Source organism: Choristoneura fumiferana, chromosome 14 (assembly GCF_025370935.1).
Source record: "Choristoneura fumiferana chromosome 14, NRCan_CFum_1, whole genome shotgun sequence".
In the NCBI taxonomy this organism is placed as follows: Eukaryota; Metazoa; Arthropoda; class Insecta; order Lepidoptera; family Tortricidae; genus Choristoneura; species Choristoneura fumiferana.
This window is the reverse complement of record NC_133485.1, coordinates 4077285-4094588: the sequence shown is the minus strand read 5'-3', so window position 1 is coordinate 4094588 and position 17304 is coordinate 4077285. Positions and strand designations below refer to the sequence as shown.

General features: G+C 36.0%; 1 protein-coding gene across 4 annotated transcripts in view; it reads right to left on the bottom strand.

The window, feature by feature from the left end:
- Positions 1 to 2695: 2695 nt before the first annotated feature.
- Positions 2696 to 17304, bottom strand: part of LOC141434773 (zwei Ig domain protein zig-8-like) — a 450603-nt gene continuing 435994 nt past the window's right edge. For all 4 annotated transcript variants that reach the window (XM_074097209.1, XM_074097210.1, XM_074097213.1 and 1 more), the window contains 3 exons: positions 11797 to 11931; positions 9051 to 9267; positions 2696 to 7898 (listed from right to left, as the gene is read on the bottom strand). In XM_074097209.1, coding sequence (XP_073953310.1) covers positions 7783 to 7898; positions 9051 to 9267; positions 11797 to 11931 — 468 coding nt within the window. In that variant the 3' untranslated portion in view covers positions 2696 to 7782. The remainder of the gene's footprint in view (positions 7899 to 9050; positions 9268 to 11796; positions 11932 to 17304) is intronic.

Genomic DNA, 17304 nt, shown 5'->3' with positions numbered 1-17304 from the left:
GAGCATATTTAAAGCTTTCGTGGGTTCTGTTCTAGGACAAAAAAAATGTTATCAGCGTTTAAAGAACTTTGGACTAAGCCGACAATTTTGTAGATCATGTAATGTGGTGATGGATCCATCCTTTGTCGTAGTTTATTTATTTATTTATTTATTTAAAAAAAAAAAAAACTACTTGTGGACTCACAGTAAAGACCAAAATGTCCAACTAGTAAAATAACAAATGGCCTAATGTTTCGTTGCACTTTAGTTATAGTATAAACTTTCATATGCAGTGAAATCTTTCGCAAAATTTATTTATTTTTCATCACACTTGCTCGTAAACAGTGTCGTAACATGCAGGCTACCTTGGTTGCAACCCCCCAAATAAAACCCTCGACCTTAATGTGCTTGAAAAATTGTGTTTATTTTTATCCGTTTTCTCCCGTTTTTATTGGATAGGTATGTGCCAGTATTATATTTTTTTTTTAACTTAACGGTTACAATAAATCATCGATAAGGTCAAAGGAAATTAGGCCATTTGTTGTTAGGCCAAGTGAGGGTAATACCGTAATTTATGACGTATTTATTTATTTGTTATGACCTTCATAGCATTACCGTAGTGGTATATTTTTGGCTGTGAACCTGCTTATCTGCTTTAGATTTTGTCACAAAACACTGTTGACCGGAGCTGCCTTTTGCTTGTCTTTGGTCTCAATTTTATCTAACTTTTATTATCAAACTGCAGATTAAGAATGAATAGTCAAAGCATATTTTTCCAAAAGGCTAAACTGAGTTTGTCAACGTTTTTTTTTATAAAATTCAAATGTAATTGGGCCAATTTTTTTTAAGTGCCTGCATTAGAGATGAATTTATAATCTAGAATATATAAACACTGTTGTATAAAATTGTAGATGACTTGAAATATTTTTGTCGTAATAATTCGGATATGCTGATGCTATTCTGAATAGGGAAATAATTATGTTTTATGAACATTCTGTGAATAAGTAAAAAATATGCGCTTTAGATTATCCTAGGAAAGTTTTTATAGGTAGGCGTAAAAAAAGACTTTGACTCATTTATCGACCACTATTTTCCGTTGACTAATGTAATCCATGCTTGCCATCAGGGCTTGATAAAATTAATTATCGACATATTCCGGTTTAATGCCGGCACTTAAAAAAAAATTGGCCCAATTACATTTGAATTTTATAAAAAATAACGTTGACAAACTCAGTTTAGCCTTTTGGAAAAATATGCTTTGACTATTCATTCTTAATCTGCAGTTTGATAATAAAAGTTAGATAAAATTATTATTGTTACCGGTGTCAAACCGTGGTTCCATAGCACCGGCAAAATAGCGGTATGTACCGCTACCATATCCTGTCGTAAGAGCTTTGTTTTTTTAATGTTATTAATTTGACAAGAAATTAGTTTTAATCAGAACTACGTGCATGAAGAGACATTTACAAATCAAATTTTTTATAAGTTATAACTGTGTCTGTTCTTATGGCTGTAGGCGTAGGTCAAAAGTGCGAGTTATAGTAACTGTGTTGTATAGTATTTATTGATATTGTATTGTTTGGGGTTGTGTGAATAAATAATTGTTTTCATTATATAATCTGTCCTTTTCAATTACCTTCAAACTTTTGAACAGGAAACAGGATAGTTGCGGAATATTACGGTGGGATCTTAGGCAGCGAACTGGACGCCAGACAGCGGTTGACGGGTTTTAGGTATCTGTTTTATGTCGTGTGGGGCCAGGTAACTACTGAGGGGTTACAACGAAATTCGGAAATCGAAGTTCGTAACGTTTTTCATACAAATTAAATACTGCAATCAATGTACGCTATCCTAGAACACAACTGACGTCGCCTGTCATGCTACAAACATGAACCATTTTGCTTTACATTGCTTCTTCGACTTTAAAGTGTAATAAAACTTAAAAAACTTATTATTTTTAAAAGTAGCTGAACTTATGTTGTTCATTTTGACGAGTATGATCTATGTTTTAATTATTTGCTCATATTACAGGCCACGCCCGATATAGGATACGTGTGGCGAGCGTTTTGGCCGCGCAATGAACAGAAAACACGTTCGATGCGGCGCGGCCTTGTTTCCAACAGGTCTGCACTTAATAGGGTAGATTACACCATAAAAAAAAACAATTTGGCTGTAGCCCCTAAGAGAGAGCGAGATTGTCTACACCTCTCAAAAGGCGCTATCATAACTTTATACATTATATTTTAGTTACATATTATGTTTAGTTTTGTAATTAATTTAGTTTAGTTTTGTAATTATTGTTCTTTTCATGTAATTTTACACTGTAGTTTTGAAGTATAATATTTGTAATTATTTTATTTTGAAAAAATGTCTTTCTGCCATCTTTCTGCCAAGTTTCTTGCGGTGCATTCTTTTTGGCAATGATGGTTTTTCCGAAAGCGCTGATAGTTTAAAATGACGTGTCCATTGCGAAAATACAAACTGAGACATGGATGCACAGAAAAACCATCCATCCATTCCATTCCATTCCATCCATCCATCCATCCATCCAAATGTCCATTGCGGCCTTTTTACTGAATAAATTATTTGAATTTTAATATTTTGCACTGGAAACTGGAAAATGGCGCTGCTTGCCATCTGACACCTGGAGCAACCGCTCCTCTCGCTCTACTCTACCCCGGGGAAAATAATAAATAAACAACACTAAAATCCGGAGAAATCTTTATTGCATACAGATCACCAAAATTGTTTGTACAATAATTTAAATAACACTGACGAGTATTTACAACTTCTAACAATAATTTATAGTTATATTATAAACTACTCATTTCGATAATTTATTTACAAACAAAACAACGTTATTTAATTTATTAATGTCCTATTATAATTTTATTATACAAGTATACTGATGGTATCTAACTAAGTTCCATTTAACTAATCTATTTAACCGCAATTTTCTCATAGACTTTCAGTTTATGATCAAATAATGTTAACCATGATTCAAAAAGGTGACTAGGAAGAGTATAAATAAAACGGTTCTAAACTTTTTCATTGTCACATTGGGCCAAAATTGTATATATGGACTCTACTTAAAATTTGTAGGTCCATGGAACAAATACACAACAAGGGTCCCTTTTGCGAAGTAAGTATTGACGGATGGGTACCTATTCTCATCACTAGATACTTTTAAAAAGCTCGTATTTAAGAATCATTATTCCTAATAAGTGAACTTTGTCAAATTTGCTTCAAGGTTTAGTTTATCAACGGAAATCCAACATAACCCCGTACCTATTTGAATAATTTAAAAATTGGAAAAGTTAAGTGGTTATTTTAATTTCGTAAAATTTCATATACGAGGTTGTGTCAGAGCAGAGATACGTTGATAGTTTTTTGAGATAGATACGAGATTTTTTAAAGTTATGTTATGACGATTTGGAAAGGACTTGATTTCATAATAATTTCTATACTTTTGACTTTTTGATACTTCTAGCTTACATTTTGTCCCTACTTGTAACCAATTAATCTCAGAATGAGAAACCAAACTAAACTTAATTAATTTGATTCACACCAAAAAGGTGCTAACATTTTATTGCGTACAAAATGAAATTAATGATATTTTTAAAAACATTGATTCAAAGTCAAAGTCCAAATATCTTTATTTAATTTAGGCTACAACAAGCACTTATGAATGTCAAAAAATAACTACCAACGGTAGATTCTAATTAATTCAGAACAATCGGAACCATCGGTAGTCAAAATCTGATTTAAGAAAAATTGATAAAGTGATATTTATTTATTAGGACGGTGGCATGAGCCTTGTTGGCTGAATCACGTCCTCGAATGGATCGCTGCGAAAGAATTCCTTGTCACCTCTTTAAGTGCGGCAGTACGGCGTCATCCCTCAGGCCAACGTAGTAGTAAAATAAAGTAGTATAGTTTCTGTTTCATCACCAAGTACCGTCTTAAGCGCGCTTCAACGAATTGGGCTCCTGTATACTATGTTCCTAGGACAGGCGATAAAAAGAACAATGACTTATGATTAATAATGATTATCTATCTACACTAACTTATAGATGTTTATGGATGGCCGCAAAACTCACAAGAAATATTTGTATACCTACGCAATATTTATTCTAAAAAAAAGAAAAGTTAGGATGTCCTTTGACAACAACCCGTTTGTAACGTAATTGCGCTAAAAAAATAGAAGTAAGTCCAGGTACGTTAGTAAATCTTACTAAAAGTGACGTACTTACTAATACCACGTAACTTTATTTTACTAAAACCGGTTAAATTAGGAGGAATGAACGCCGAACAATAGTTAGGTATTTAAACACTTCGTTTACAACGGTCTAAAATCTTAATTTATTCTAGATTTTGATTCCTCGGAATGCTTTATTATTGTTATATCATAATAATATCGCTTTATCTAATTGAATTCAGATTATTTATAATTTATTTACAATTTGAGAGTTGGAACTGTTTTCTTTAATTTATTTAGACATTCAACTGAAAACTTACCTAATTTAGGTATTACAATATAATTTTCAACGTATTCTGTTTATAATGTAATTTTGGGGTAGGTATCCCCCATCTGGCATAATCTTGTTTGCGCTAAATTCGCTTAGCATAGCGTGAACTTTTTTAGCAGAATATTTGATGATGTGTTCCTGTTATCCCACACTAGGAACATAGTGCTCCTAGAAGAGATTTCCATTTGGCTCGATTTTGCGCAATAGCAGAATATATTTACTTTGCATAAAATATACGTGGCATAAGAGTCATTCCGCATAAGACTCGTGTCGCATAATTTCGCAAAACGAAACTATTTTCCCAAGAAAAACTCCACTGAATTGCTAACAGAAAAGTAGGTTAGGTTAGGTTATGTTAGAACTGTGACGTCGCAGAGAAACGAGCTGGTACCAGCAAAGTAGATTAGGTTAGTTTAAAACTGCGACCCCACACAAAACTAACCTACACCTTTACTTACAACACACAAAATGTTAGGCAAAAGAAGATTATGCGACATGATAACTATGCCAAACAATACTATGTGATACGAGATTACCTATGCCAAAAAAGGTAGAACCGCAATTTGATTATTAAAAAGTATGTTACGTAGGTACTTCAAGTTCACTGTAGTTTAAAACCGTAATTGACTTAAATTTGAATCAAAGTACCTATTAGTAATACTACAATATATTTTAAACATTGGTGATAAACATAATTATTATACAGTCTAGTGAGCCGGGCGTAGCTGTAAAATTTAAACGTGATCATCAGCAGGTTGATTGATTGATTAATTCATCAGGCGTGATTGTGGCCAAACGCAAGCCTATACTGTATAAAAAAAAATTATTATAAAATTCGACACTTTCCTAACTAACTGGTCATATTCCTAACTCAGGAAAGTGTCGAAATAGGAATATGACCAATATAATTAACACAATCGTTTTCACTAGCTGAGGGTAGAAAGAGATGATGAATACGATTGCGAACGTCAGCGCGTCAGACAATACGGACTGTTAGAGATCTGTTTACTAACGAAGGCAATCTCCACACTTTATGAATGTAGTTGTATACGTTAATGCATAATACGTCTATGTGTGCATAAACACGAACGCGTCCTTAGACGCTGTCGGTGCTGTCAGTCACGCATACTAAGGCATTGTATGCATGAGCTTTAGCCGTATTACGCACATCGATATTTTGGTGTGAAGGTGCGCGCTTTCGTAAGATAACAGATCTATATATGCGGAAGGTTTTCTTAAAACCAAATGCCTTGCTTTTCTGAGAAGACAGTTTTTTTACAGGATGATGTTGTTGTAGTCGTGCAATAAGAAAATTGTTATACATCAGATTATTTGTTAGGACGGTAGAGAAGAATGTAATCAATATATTCTGATATAAAATGTTATGTCCGATGTTCCACTAAGTGATACAATTTTTATTGCAGAATATTTCTTAACTAAAGTAATATACAAACAAACATATTTTACAATACATATATTGGGTAAACATAGTATTAGATTGCCGTAAATTTTTACTCTTCGATATTTATAATTATCTTCTACTTTATTAATTACAATTCGTCTATGTACTTTAATATTAATGAGGATTTTATTGGTTAGTGCCCCTAACCCTTGATGTGTTGTTTATTTAAATGGATATGTATATAATATTTCAATTAAAATACCCTGATGTTAAAAACATACATTATTAAATCATCTGAATAAAAAAGGTCATTATGGCAGGACTGGAAGCTTTTGAGATGTGGCGCTGGTGGAGAATGAAAGGCGCTGGATGGAAAGGAAGACTAATGAGGAAGTCTTAAGAATGGTTAAAGAACGGAGAACAACTGAATACTGTAGATGCTAGAAGCGGGAAAATTATTGGGCATTTGAAACAACACGACGGCTTCTTCAAAACAATTTTGGAAGGAAAGATCGAGGGGAGAGAGGAAGAGGTCGACCTAGGCGCAGCTACATCGATCAGATAAGGGAGAAAGTCGGTGTCGCGTTGTATCTAGATGTTAAGAGGATGGCTCAGAGGAGGGATGTGTGGAAGATACTCCACCGACAAGAGTGTAACTCTTAAATTAAAGAATAAGAAGATAAGTTCCGTAAGTAAAATAAATACATAATTAAGAACTTACATTGTATCAAGGATTAGGCGACATAACTATTTGTATGATAAACAATACAATCACTATTTGGTAGAAAAGTCATTCGGAAGAAATTGAACGAGCCTTAATTTGTATTAATCAGCTTATCGGTTTAGTTGTGGAGCAAGAAATAATCTAGAAAAGTATATGCATGCATGAACATCCGTACAGAGTTACTTCTATCATTCTCTTATCTAATAAGATAAGTAAATACACTAGCTTCCACTATCGCACTTCACGCTGTCCAAGTGCCTTTACCACTAGAGTTTCGGGTTCCTTTTTTTTTAATTCTCGAAACACTAGAATTCTTCAGCAGAATTTTTAATACGGCACGATGTTATTTTTTAGCTTTAGTTACAAGTTGGAGAGTCTTTAGATAAGATTCAGATTATTTTATAGTTCCGGTGGTAGACTTTTAGTACTGGACTTTCTTAATTAGCTATAGGCGTTGAAAATTGGTTTGATAGACTAAATTATTTTTAGGATGGCTTATTCAAAGGTGTGGACAGTAGCTATACGAACATTACAATTATTTTTTTTAGTAGGTATCTAAGTTGGCGCCTTCTGAAACATGGAAACAGTAAAATAAGCTTTCAAAAATTGGGTTCATCAAATATTATTCTGATTAAAGCTGCTGAATTTAAACGTTTTTTATTTAATTATTTCCATTTTGAAGCACGGAAACCCAAACAATGCACTCTTTTACTTTGAGCAGTGTAAAAAAAAACTTAATTCACCACTTTTTTGGACAAAACCACAGTATAAATGTTGGAACAGGTTTTATGCCTATTTAATAAAGTAAAAATAGTAGGTAGTGTTAATGTTATTCTATTGAGATCATTTAAAGTTGGCGGATATACAGTACAACCAGAATGTTTTCTCCGCTTTCCTTAACATTCAAATGATAAAGTAAAAGAAAACCGATCTTTTGTTTCGAATTCGACAACATTAGCAAACTGGTTTAAGTGTACTCCTGTTTGGTATCCATTAAAAGGTCTCATCAAGTATCTACTTCGCTTTATGTATTAGTTTCTTCTCACGTTCAGATACCAAGAAAATTCCTTCCTCCACAACAAAATCAGAACAGTACGGAAGGGTCTAACCTACTTCGAACATTAACCGTCGAGCTTCTAGCTCCATCGTCATCGCAGGCCGTACTGCAGCAGCACCGAAGTCAGTAGCAGCAGGCAAGTGACGCTTGACGTGATGCCGTGGATTGCGCTAGTGTTCCGTCGTAAGATCGCCGCCATTTTGTTGCCTGGAAAAGAAAATGGCGGATGTGAAACTTATGACAGCCAAATATAACGTGAGTTTGTCACCAAATTCTCCGTAATATATCCTGGACCACGTTAATTCAATACTAAGCGAGTAGGTAACCAAGGATAGCCCATGTCAGTGTTGTGAGCGTTAGATAAGATTACGTGCTACGTGAAATAATGTTGGAGGTGCCGGGATCGACTACTACAATCTTATGTTTATATTATACGGCATATTAGGCAAAGCTCTGCGCAGGGGGCGACACTAGCGCAAACCAATGATAACGTCAGTTCTCTTTATATTTTGTCGCCATGACCTATAGAAATCATGATATATTTATTAGTAACAAAATAACATGATATTTTACATCGATAATAACAATAGAGCTATATTTCCAAAAAAATAATTAAAATAATATGATATTATGGCATTTAAGATACTCAAAAACCTGTTAACGGTTTTGTGCTAGTGCTGCACTCTGACAGGAGAAAATTTCAGTAATAATCCCTATTGTCAAAAGTTTTTTTTGGTTACTTACTGCCTTCGGACATAAACACGAGTATATGTACTAGCGGGATCGAAGTTGCTACTCGTAGTACCTTAAGAGTTGATATGTTTTAAATTGGCAATACGGAGGCGCTGGAATCGACTTTGTTGCATCCTTTATTTTTTAAATTCTTAAAAGCTAAAACTCGTTTTACTTTCCACCTTTAGACATGAACACGTATATGCTAGCACACTTGGTATTTCTTTCACTAAGTAGGATGATGAAATATCACACTGGCAATACAATGAAGGTACCGGGACCGACTTAGTTGCAATCATTTGTTTTTTAAATCTTCAAAAGCTAAAACTCTTGTTACTTACTGCCTTCAGATACGAACACATCTATGCTAGCGGACTCGGTATTGATGGCACTGCAAAGTTGATTACGTGCTACATTGGCAATATGGTGGAGGTGCCGGGATTGACTTTGCAGCAATCATTTGCTTCAAAAGCTTTTTGTTACTTGCTCCCCTTACGTGTAGGCTGGCAGGCTCGGCGTCTCTAGTGCTACGTGAGGTGACGACATATCACACTGGCAACATGGTGGAGGTGCCGGGATCGATTTTGTTGCAATCGTTTTTTAAATCTTCAAAAGCTTGTTACTTACTGCCTTCAGACACGAACACGTGTATGCTAGCGGGCTCGGTGTTGCTAGCGCTGCACGTGTAGTTCCCCGAGTCACGCAGCGTGGCGTCGCGCACGGTTAGGCGGGACTGCGTGCGCGCACCCGGCTCTGTCTCCACGGTGATGCCGCCGCGCGTCGCGTCGTAGTTTATCATGCGGTCGTTGTGGTACCAGAACACGTATTGGGGGGGTGTTGGGCTCTGAAAGCAATAGTTAATAATTTAATGAATCAAGTGTTACTTTGCGGAGGGCCATATCGTCCATATCAATGAACTGAAATAGTTAAATTAGTTAAGACTTGAAAGACTTATTAGTCTTACTCGGTTATTTGGAGTCTTTTAATTTCAACTCCAAATTTGTTACTTTTACGGGTAGTGAAACCATATCGAAAATACAAACTGAGACATGGATGCACAAAAACCAGAAAAAGAGACCAGCGCTGGGAATCGAACTCTCAGCAATCCGTGCTACGTGCTATAACGTGACAGGAATTTAGACGAGCATACATATCTCAGGTTGCTTATTTCTACTGCTACTTATGCAGCAGCACTAGCGACATCTATGTTTCGCTCTCATCGACGTCAACATTCTTTCGGAACCAACTGGGTTCGATTCCCAGCGCTGGTTCATCCATGTTCAATTTGTATTTTCGATAGACTTATTAGTCTTACTCGCAGAGTTTTTAATGTCTACACACATGTACGTAAGTAGAAATAGTAGTACAGTCACCTGCACCACAACAAACCGTGCATAAAATATCTGATACGACTCTATCACGCTGTGGCAGATATTAATGCAGGTGACTGTACAAATTCGTGAAAATACATTTTATGTCATTCATTCGTGTACCTAATCTAAATGAAATACACGGGTATCTTGCGTATCAATAAATAATAATAATAAGTTTATTTATTTTTCTCCACCACCAAGTTATAAAATAACAATTTACATTTCCTATTTAATACGTAGTTTGACAATTACAGACTTGTGTAGGGAAGACTGGTGCCCGAACTGGGTAGAACCTGTGTTCAGGTCAGTAGGTCTCCGACCCTCGAGTGTCCGCAACAAAATGGACTAATGCGTATAAAAACATTAGGTATTCTAATTATAAATAATTTTACAAGAAATGGTACGATGTGCTTCTGTTTTGTTCTTTGTTAATTTCATGTGTTTTTTATGCACCATAAAGAGTTTACTATAGTTGAGGTATGCTCGATTGTTTCGAACGTGGGTCAACGAACTGTAACCTATGACTACAACAGTCTATTATTACTATCGTGGTCGTGATCTAGGTGGATTGAAAATGAAAAATAATATCAACCCATCGAAAAAAAAACAAAACACGCTGCTGCGTGCTTCAATAAGTTTGTTATTACTTTAGATTACAAAAAATTACCAGCTTAGGATCTTCATCTCATCTAATGTCAAGTGCAGATGAGGCCCAATAAATCCTCACTGTTCTAGTTAAACTTTGCGCGACATTCAAATAAACCTTATATAACTTTTGAGCAACGTCTCTATCTCACACAAACCAAAGCCGTCTAAACACTTCTAATTAAGCAATGTAGCCACGGAGTGCGAATGGCGTGTCCACGGCATATTGGGCGTGCGTGAATAAAACAAGCCTTTACGACCGCCATAAAGTTCTGGCAGTAAAGGACCTGCCAACTTGGTCGCGTTTACATGGCTCGTAATGCTGGAGAATATGGAAAACGCGTTATGTCACAGACATAGTAATACGATTTACTCGTAGTCGAAATTATGCGTCCGAGCAGAAAAATGACATGAAATGACAATAAATTTTATTATTTAATTATGTTACAAAAAATACTGTCTCAACTTTTTATTTTTTTTATTCACTTCCAAGTTAGAAATCACTTCAATGTTTTTACTAGTGATACACGCACTAACGAGCTATAATATATATTTTTTTTTCAAAATTATAGCTATGGAAGAACATGGAGATATCTCAAAAATACTTTGTCTACAACCGCTGTACAAGATCTAAAACGAAATGATTGTTCAAAACTTCTTTAGAAAAACATGTGCGTAATAAACACTGGCCACTTACATTTCATCACGGTTTTTATTGTTGAAAAAAAAACGCACTTTATACGAAGAAAGACCAAAGGCTAGAGTAAAAAAAAAACTCTATGACAACCATTTAGTTTTCGGCAGCACGATTGTTCAATAAAGAATCGATTGTGTTAAAATAGCCGAAATTTCGATTGAACGACTGTACTAACGGACCGTGACTAATAAATGGGCTTAAAACCCGTGTCGAAGGATCATAGTAGGATTATTAATACTTAGGAATCTGTTAAATACAACGAGACGAGGTTTTGGGACTTGATTTAGTATGTATAGATTATTTAATTCACTTTCACATTTTAGCCCTTTTCAGACTTACTATCGCTGTCGCTTATTACTATTACTGCGATCTCCGTTTGTATGTCACATGGCTTTATCTATCGAACTGAAATAGATAGACAGCTGAAATATAGGAACATTGCAAGTTTTAAATTATAATAGTAGCCACTTTTTGCCTCTCCTGTCCTATCTCCACCTTGTAAAAAAAAGAAACAAAAAATGAAGAAAGAAAGAAAGAAAACAGGGAATGGTCCCACATCAGCAAACCTGTTATGGTTAGTCTGTAACCTGGTTATCGTTATAACCAATCACCTCGTCGTTGTCGATGGTTGGTTGATGAGTTCAAGCTTAAAGCTTACCTTCTCAACGATGCATATGAGGTGTATGACGCTGCCCATGTCCACGTGATGCTCCCCTGAGCCGAGGATGAAGGCTTCGGGCACCACTATTTGCAAGCGCACGTAGTGTGACACGATGCCTGTGCGGGTAGAGACCTGGAACACGAGAAAACTTAGTGTTTAACAGCTGTTGTGAACCTGGGGGGGGGGGGCTACAACGAAATTCGAAGTTCGTATTATACCGTCCTTCTCACTCTTATATCTATCTATCTATCTTCTATCTATCTTTTTTCTATTCTATCTATACATATAATAAATCTGTATTAATTCGGAGTCTGTACATTGGAAATATTTAAGGAAAACTGTTACTAGGGGCCTACATTAGCGCAATAGAACCCAAAACAATGATTTTTAGAATTATTGTCTGTTTGAGGGTGGTTTCTCTAAAACGTCACCGGCAACGGGTAGGCTAGGCACCGTTAATAAGCGTGGTGCGATGAACATCCAGAAGCCGCCGGCCGCGTGTGACGGGCCTGAGAAACCAGGGCCTTATGATAATCGGTAACAATAAACCCGCTGAAAAGTCACCAACCCGTCATGGTTGAAAAGCAAAAGGGATAAAAGTCGCAGAAAGCCACCCGTCTAGATAAACTAATCGGGATAAGTCCACAATCATAGGTATTTTATTCGGTAACTATGAATAAGAAGTGAACATTTTTATGGCAGGTATCTTTTGTAAGCACGCTAGGCAGTCACAACAATAACTGACTGAGATAAATCTAAGTCCACGCGGACGAAGTCGCGGGCACAGCTAGTTAAATAATATAAGCGTCACCGAACGGCAAGATACTAAGTTCGAATTTTGCACTTCGTAGTATATAGGGCCTGATCAACAGGATGAGGTGGTTTTATCCTTGTTTCATCAAAATTCACACCCCAAATTTTTTTTTCGTATAATTTAATTTGCCAAATTATTATTTGGCAAGTAATTGTAACGCAATGTTTGGCAAGTAACGTTTAAATAAACACAAATAACTATCCATCCATACTAATATTATTAATGCGAAAGTGTGCTTGTGTGTTTGTCCGTCTTTCACGTCGTAACGGAGCGACGGATCGACGTGATTTTTGGCATAGAGATAGTTTATGGGCCCGAGAGTGACATAGGCTACTTTTTATCCCGGAAAAATGCACAGTTCCCGAGCCCGAGGGAACAGCGCGCGATAACCGAATTCCACGCGGGCGGAGCCGCGGGCAAAAGCTAGTAAAATATAATTCCCAAAGTGCTGCTCCCGAAAAATCCTAGTTTTGTTTTTATACTCTTTCAACTAAGGGATCCCATACATCCCTGTATTATTATTAATCTTTTTTTTATAATTTTATACCTACTGTAGTTTTTAAGTATTTTATTTGTAATTATTTCGTTTTGAAAAAAAAAAAAAATGTCTTTCTGCCAAGTTTCTTGCGGCGCATTCTTCTTGGAAATGATGGTCTTTCCGAAAGCGCTGGTAGTTTAAAAAATGTGGGTAAAAGTGCCCATTGCGGCCTATTTACTGCAAAAATGATTTGAATTTGAATTTTAACGACTATACAAATTTGTAAAGCACATAAATACACCGAATACTCGAGTAGTCCACCTTACTGGGGATCGTTATGTTTAAATATTCATGACCATCGTGAAGTATTTGATAAGGTTAGATTATTTGTAATTTTATGACATTTGTTATATTACAAATCTTGGAAATAAGAATAGACGTTTTTATCCTATTCAAATACGCTGCCATTTTGCCGGTAACATCTTTAGTCTACTCTTTTGATAAAGCCAGCTGAAATCAATATTGTATGAAACTGAACAAATAAGGCATCTACATAAAAGTCACTTCTATCGTCCTAACAGTTGTAATTCCAAGGATTAGAATGTTAGGTACATTGTAACTTCAATTTATATTTAAAACTTATTCTGTATTTAAATTAAATGCCAAGACATTTCAAACTCAAACAAGCCTCGTATGAAACCCTTTGAGCTACAACTTAGCAAAATTTACTCTCGCAATCTAAATATATAGCCCGTAATTCTGTATAAGTCTTACGATTTTAATCCCGACAAAGATGGCGAGTGAAACAGCTAACAGGTAATAATTACAGTTAATTGCTAAGGCAATTTATCACTTTGCTACCCCAGGGAGCACGACGATGCTCGGATGTTCCACCGCGAGAATATAGTCATAGGAAAATGAAAATATTTTTATGGCTTGTCGCTTTTTGTACATCTTTACAGCATGTTTTGCTCACAGTAATAGTCAGCCTTAGAATCATTAATTTTATGGCCATATTTTAGAATTGATTATCGTTTAATTTACCCCATCCTGAAATTGACCAAAATTGTGATTGGTTTTTTGGAGTCTTTTTGTATTTTTTAGTTCAACTCCAAATTTGTTACTTTTACGGGTATCCCGTGAAACCATATCGAAAATACAAACTGAGACATGGATGCACAGAAAAACCAGAAAAAGAGACCAGCGCTGGGAATCGAACCCAGGTCCTCAGCAATCCGTGCTGCGTGCTATAACCCCTACACCACCGCTGGACAGGAATCTAGACACGAATTTTTCCTATGCATACATATCTCAGGTTGCTTATTTCTACTACGCTACTTATGCAGCAGCACTAGCGACATCTATGTTCCGCTCTCATCGAGAGACGTCACACTCTTTCGGAACCAACCGCTCACCCAGACAAGAGATGTCGCTACTAAGCAATCAAATTATGATTGGTTTTTTGGAGTCTTTTTGTATTTTTTATTTCAACTCCAAATTTGTTACTTTTACGGGTATCCCGTGAAACCATATCGAAAATACAAACTGAGACATCGATGACCAAAATGGAATTTTGTCCTACGGTAAATTTGACAAAAATGATATGTCCCTAAGAAATAACGAGCATTTGTATTTACATAGCCTTCGTTTATTTATTGGCCTATTAAATTTTGCTCCTATTTATAATAAGCAAAATTCAATTCAGACTTAATTAATTTATAACGAAAGAAAAGAGATTTGGTTTTAAATATTTTTGACGATATTTACTTTTGTTGGTATTACTTTTGGTTCGATTTCAGTAGAATAGTGCTTTCATGCAGACGATTTTATACTTGTACTAAATGACAGTAAGTGTTTCTCTAATGCTCTAGTAAACGCTTTGATTTATAGTTTTCAGAAACTTATGATAACGGTTGTGTAATAACAACAATAAATTTATAGTATTTTATGCAACTGTATCGTAATAGGGGTCCTTAAAACACGAGTGTGGGTTTATGAAACGAGGCGTAGCCGAGTTTCATAATAGGGTCACATGAGTGTTTTAAGGCCTAATTATGTACAGTTGCAAACAATATTTTATCTATATCCATATATTAAATCCTCTATCATGTGTTCAAGAACCATTGAGAATGACCTGCATTAACGAGAACTAGGTAGGTATGTCTGCCCCAAGAGCAGCTGCTGCACGTGGTCGCGGCGCGCTCCCCTCCCCGTGCTGTAATGATGTATGAAATCTCGATACAGCCGTGTTCATAATAGAATCCAATGCTATAATGCTGGTCATTGGTACCTAAGGTTTTTGAACGCATAATTGAGGATTTACTATATGGGTGTAGATACAATTCTTTAGACATTCATAAGACTTCAAATTTTAAGTTTTAAATTTGGAGAAAATAGCCATTCTAGTTAAATTTCGCACTCAAAATCACAATGTGGTCACCAGTCAAACATTGGGTGTTTTGCTTTTGCTTTCCCGTATATTTGCTGTAAATTTCTGGTGTGTAAACATTGTTTTAGAAAAAAAGATAAATATATTTTGCCACAAATGAATTTAAAACCACTTGGGTTACTCTTGTTACAGGAAACATCCAGTAGAACCTGCCAATTATTTCAATCTCTCAATCACAATCACATAGCCACCTGAAATTTCATCCGTGACAACCTAGTAGTAAAGCTTCAGAAATAATCTAAAAATTCGGTCCTCTATCACAACGGCAGGTGAAGACATTTTATCTAGATGCAATATATCTAGCTCTCAGCTAGTCTGACTAGGTCACACTCACAGGCGTACGAACCAATTTTCCGCAGCCTCATTTTTCACACTACCTGATAAGGCATAATGCTTCGGCTTCAGATTCGATGTTACCAGAGTAGAATATGCCGCGTTATGTTATAGGCAATGTTACCTGGTCTGGTAGTTTCCTTATTATGCTTACGATATAAGGTTTTGATCACAAAACTATGAGTACGAGTTAATGACGGAGCGAGCTGAAAGCGCGAGCGATGAGTCGCCGTTTCAGGGGGGCTACTACGAAATTCGAAAGTCAAAGTTCGCATCGTACCATCACTCTTACTCTCGTATTAAAAAATATAAGCGTCAGCGGGGCGGCAACATACGAAGTTCGAATTTTGAACTTCGTAGTATAAGGCCAGCTTGGGTAAACACTGCTTGGGTTTACTTTTTTTTCAGAATTAGGTTCACTTAACTTATAAAAAATACAACTACAAATTTACTTTTGTCAGTTTCTAGGCGGATGTACAGCACCGTAATGCAATTCACACATGTCTAACGTCGTGTAAATAACGGCTTAAGCTATATTTCGTCTGGCAACACGCACGTCGTTAACCGTTGCCAATGTTGCCATGTAAATATTTATTCGTTCCGCCAGCGATCGGAAGGTCCCTCGCGGCCCTTCGGTATGCAAAATCATTTTCTGTATGCAAACGTGTTCCTGTCTGCATACAGTGTTGCCCTTTAAATATGCAGCGTTCTTACGTCATATTGAAGTGGGAGTGTTATTCGTGACGTTTGTTTACGTGCTTTTACATATCGCACCTCTAATACCTACAATACTGTAAATTTTCCCGTTTTCGAAATAAATGCATCGAACACAATTTAAAGATACAGGCATCAAAAAGTGTTTCCGTATAATTGCCGTACCTAATCTAAAAGCCTATAGGGTACTTCGAGTTGTTCTAGAAACTGGTGGTAGCGACCAATTATGCCTACCTAGCGAGAAATAAGAAGTCTGAAAATCTTAATTTTTATGTCTCTCATTTCATTTAAGTGACCCTGCGTAATACAAGTGCGAGATATTGAATAAATCACTTTATTGAAGTAATTTTAAACAAAAATGCACAAAGCACAGCCAGCAAATAGGAAGGCTGAGCAGAGAGCGAAAAAAAGGAAACATAGACAAACCTATGTTTTTTCTTGAAACTAAAAATTTGCTATTCTACAATAATAACATAATTTAAAAGTGTTTTTACACGCATATTTATACATGTCCAGTCTTGTACTGTATAGACCCCATATTGCTTACATTTTGCTTAGGAGGGATTTTGCTAACACCAAAAATTATTATACATGCCTACAAATTTGTACAGAATGCTCGGTATGCAAGTCCGACAGGCCCATGGCTATTTTACAAGCTTTTATTTAGTTTCACCAGTCCCGTTTTATGTCTGTCTGTCTGCCTGTCCGTCTGTAATC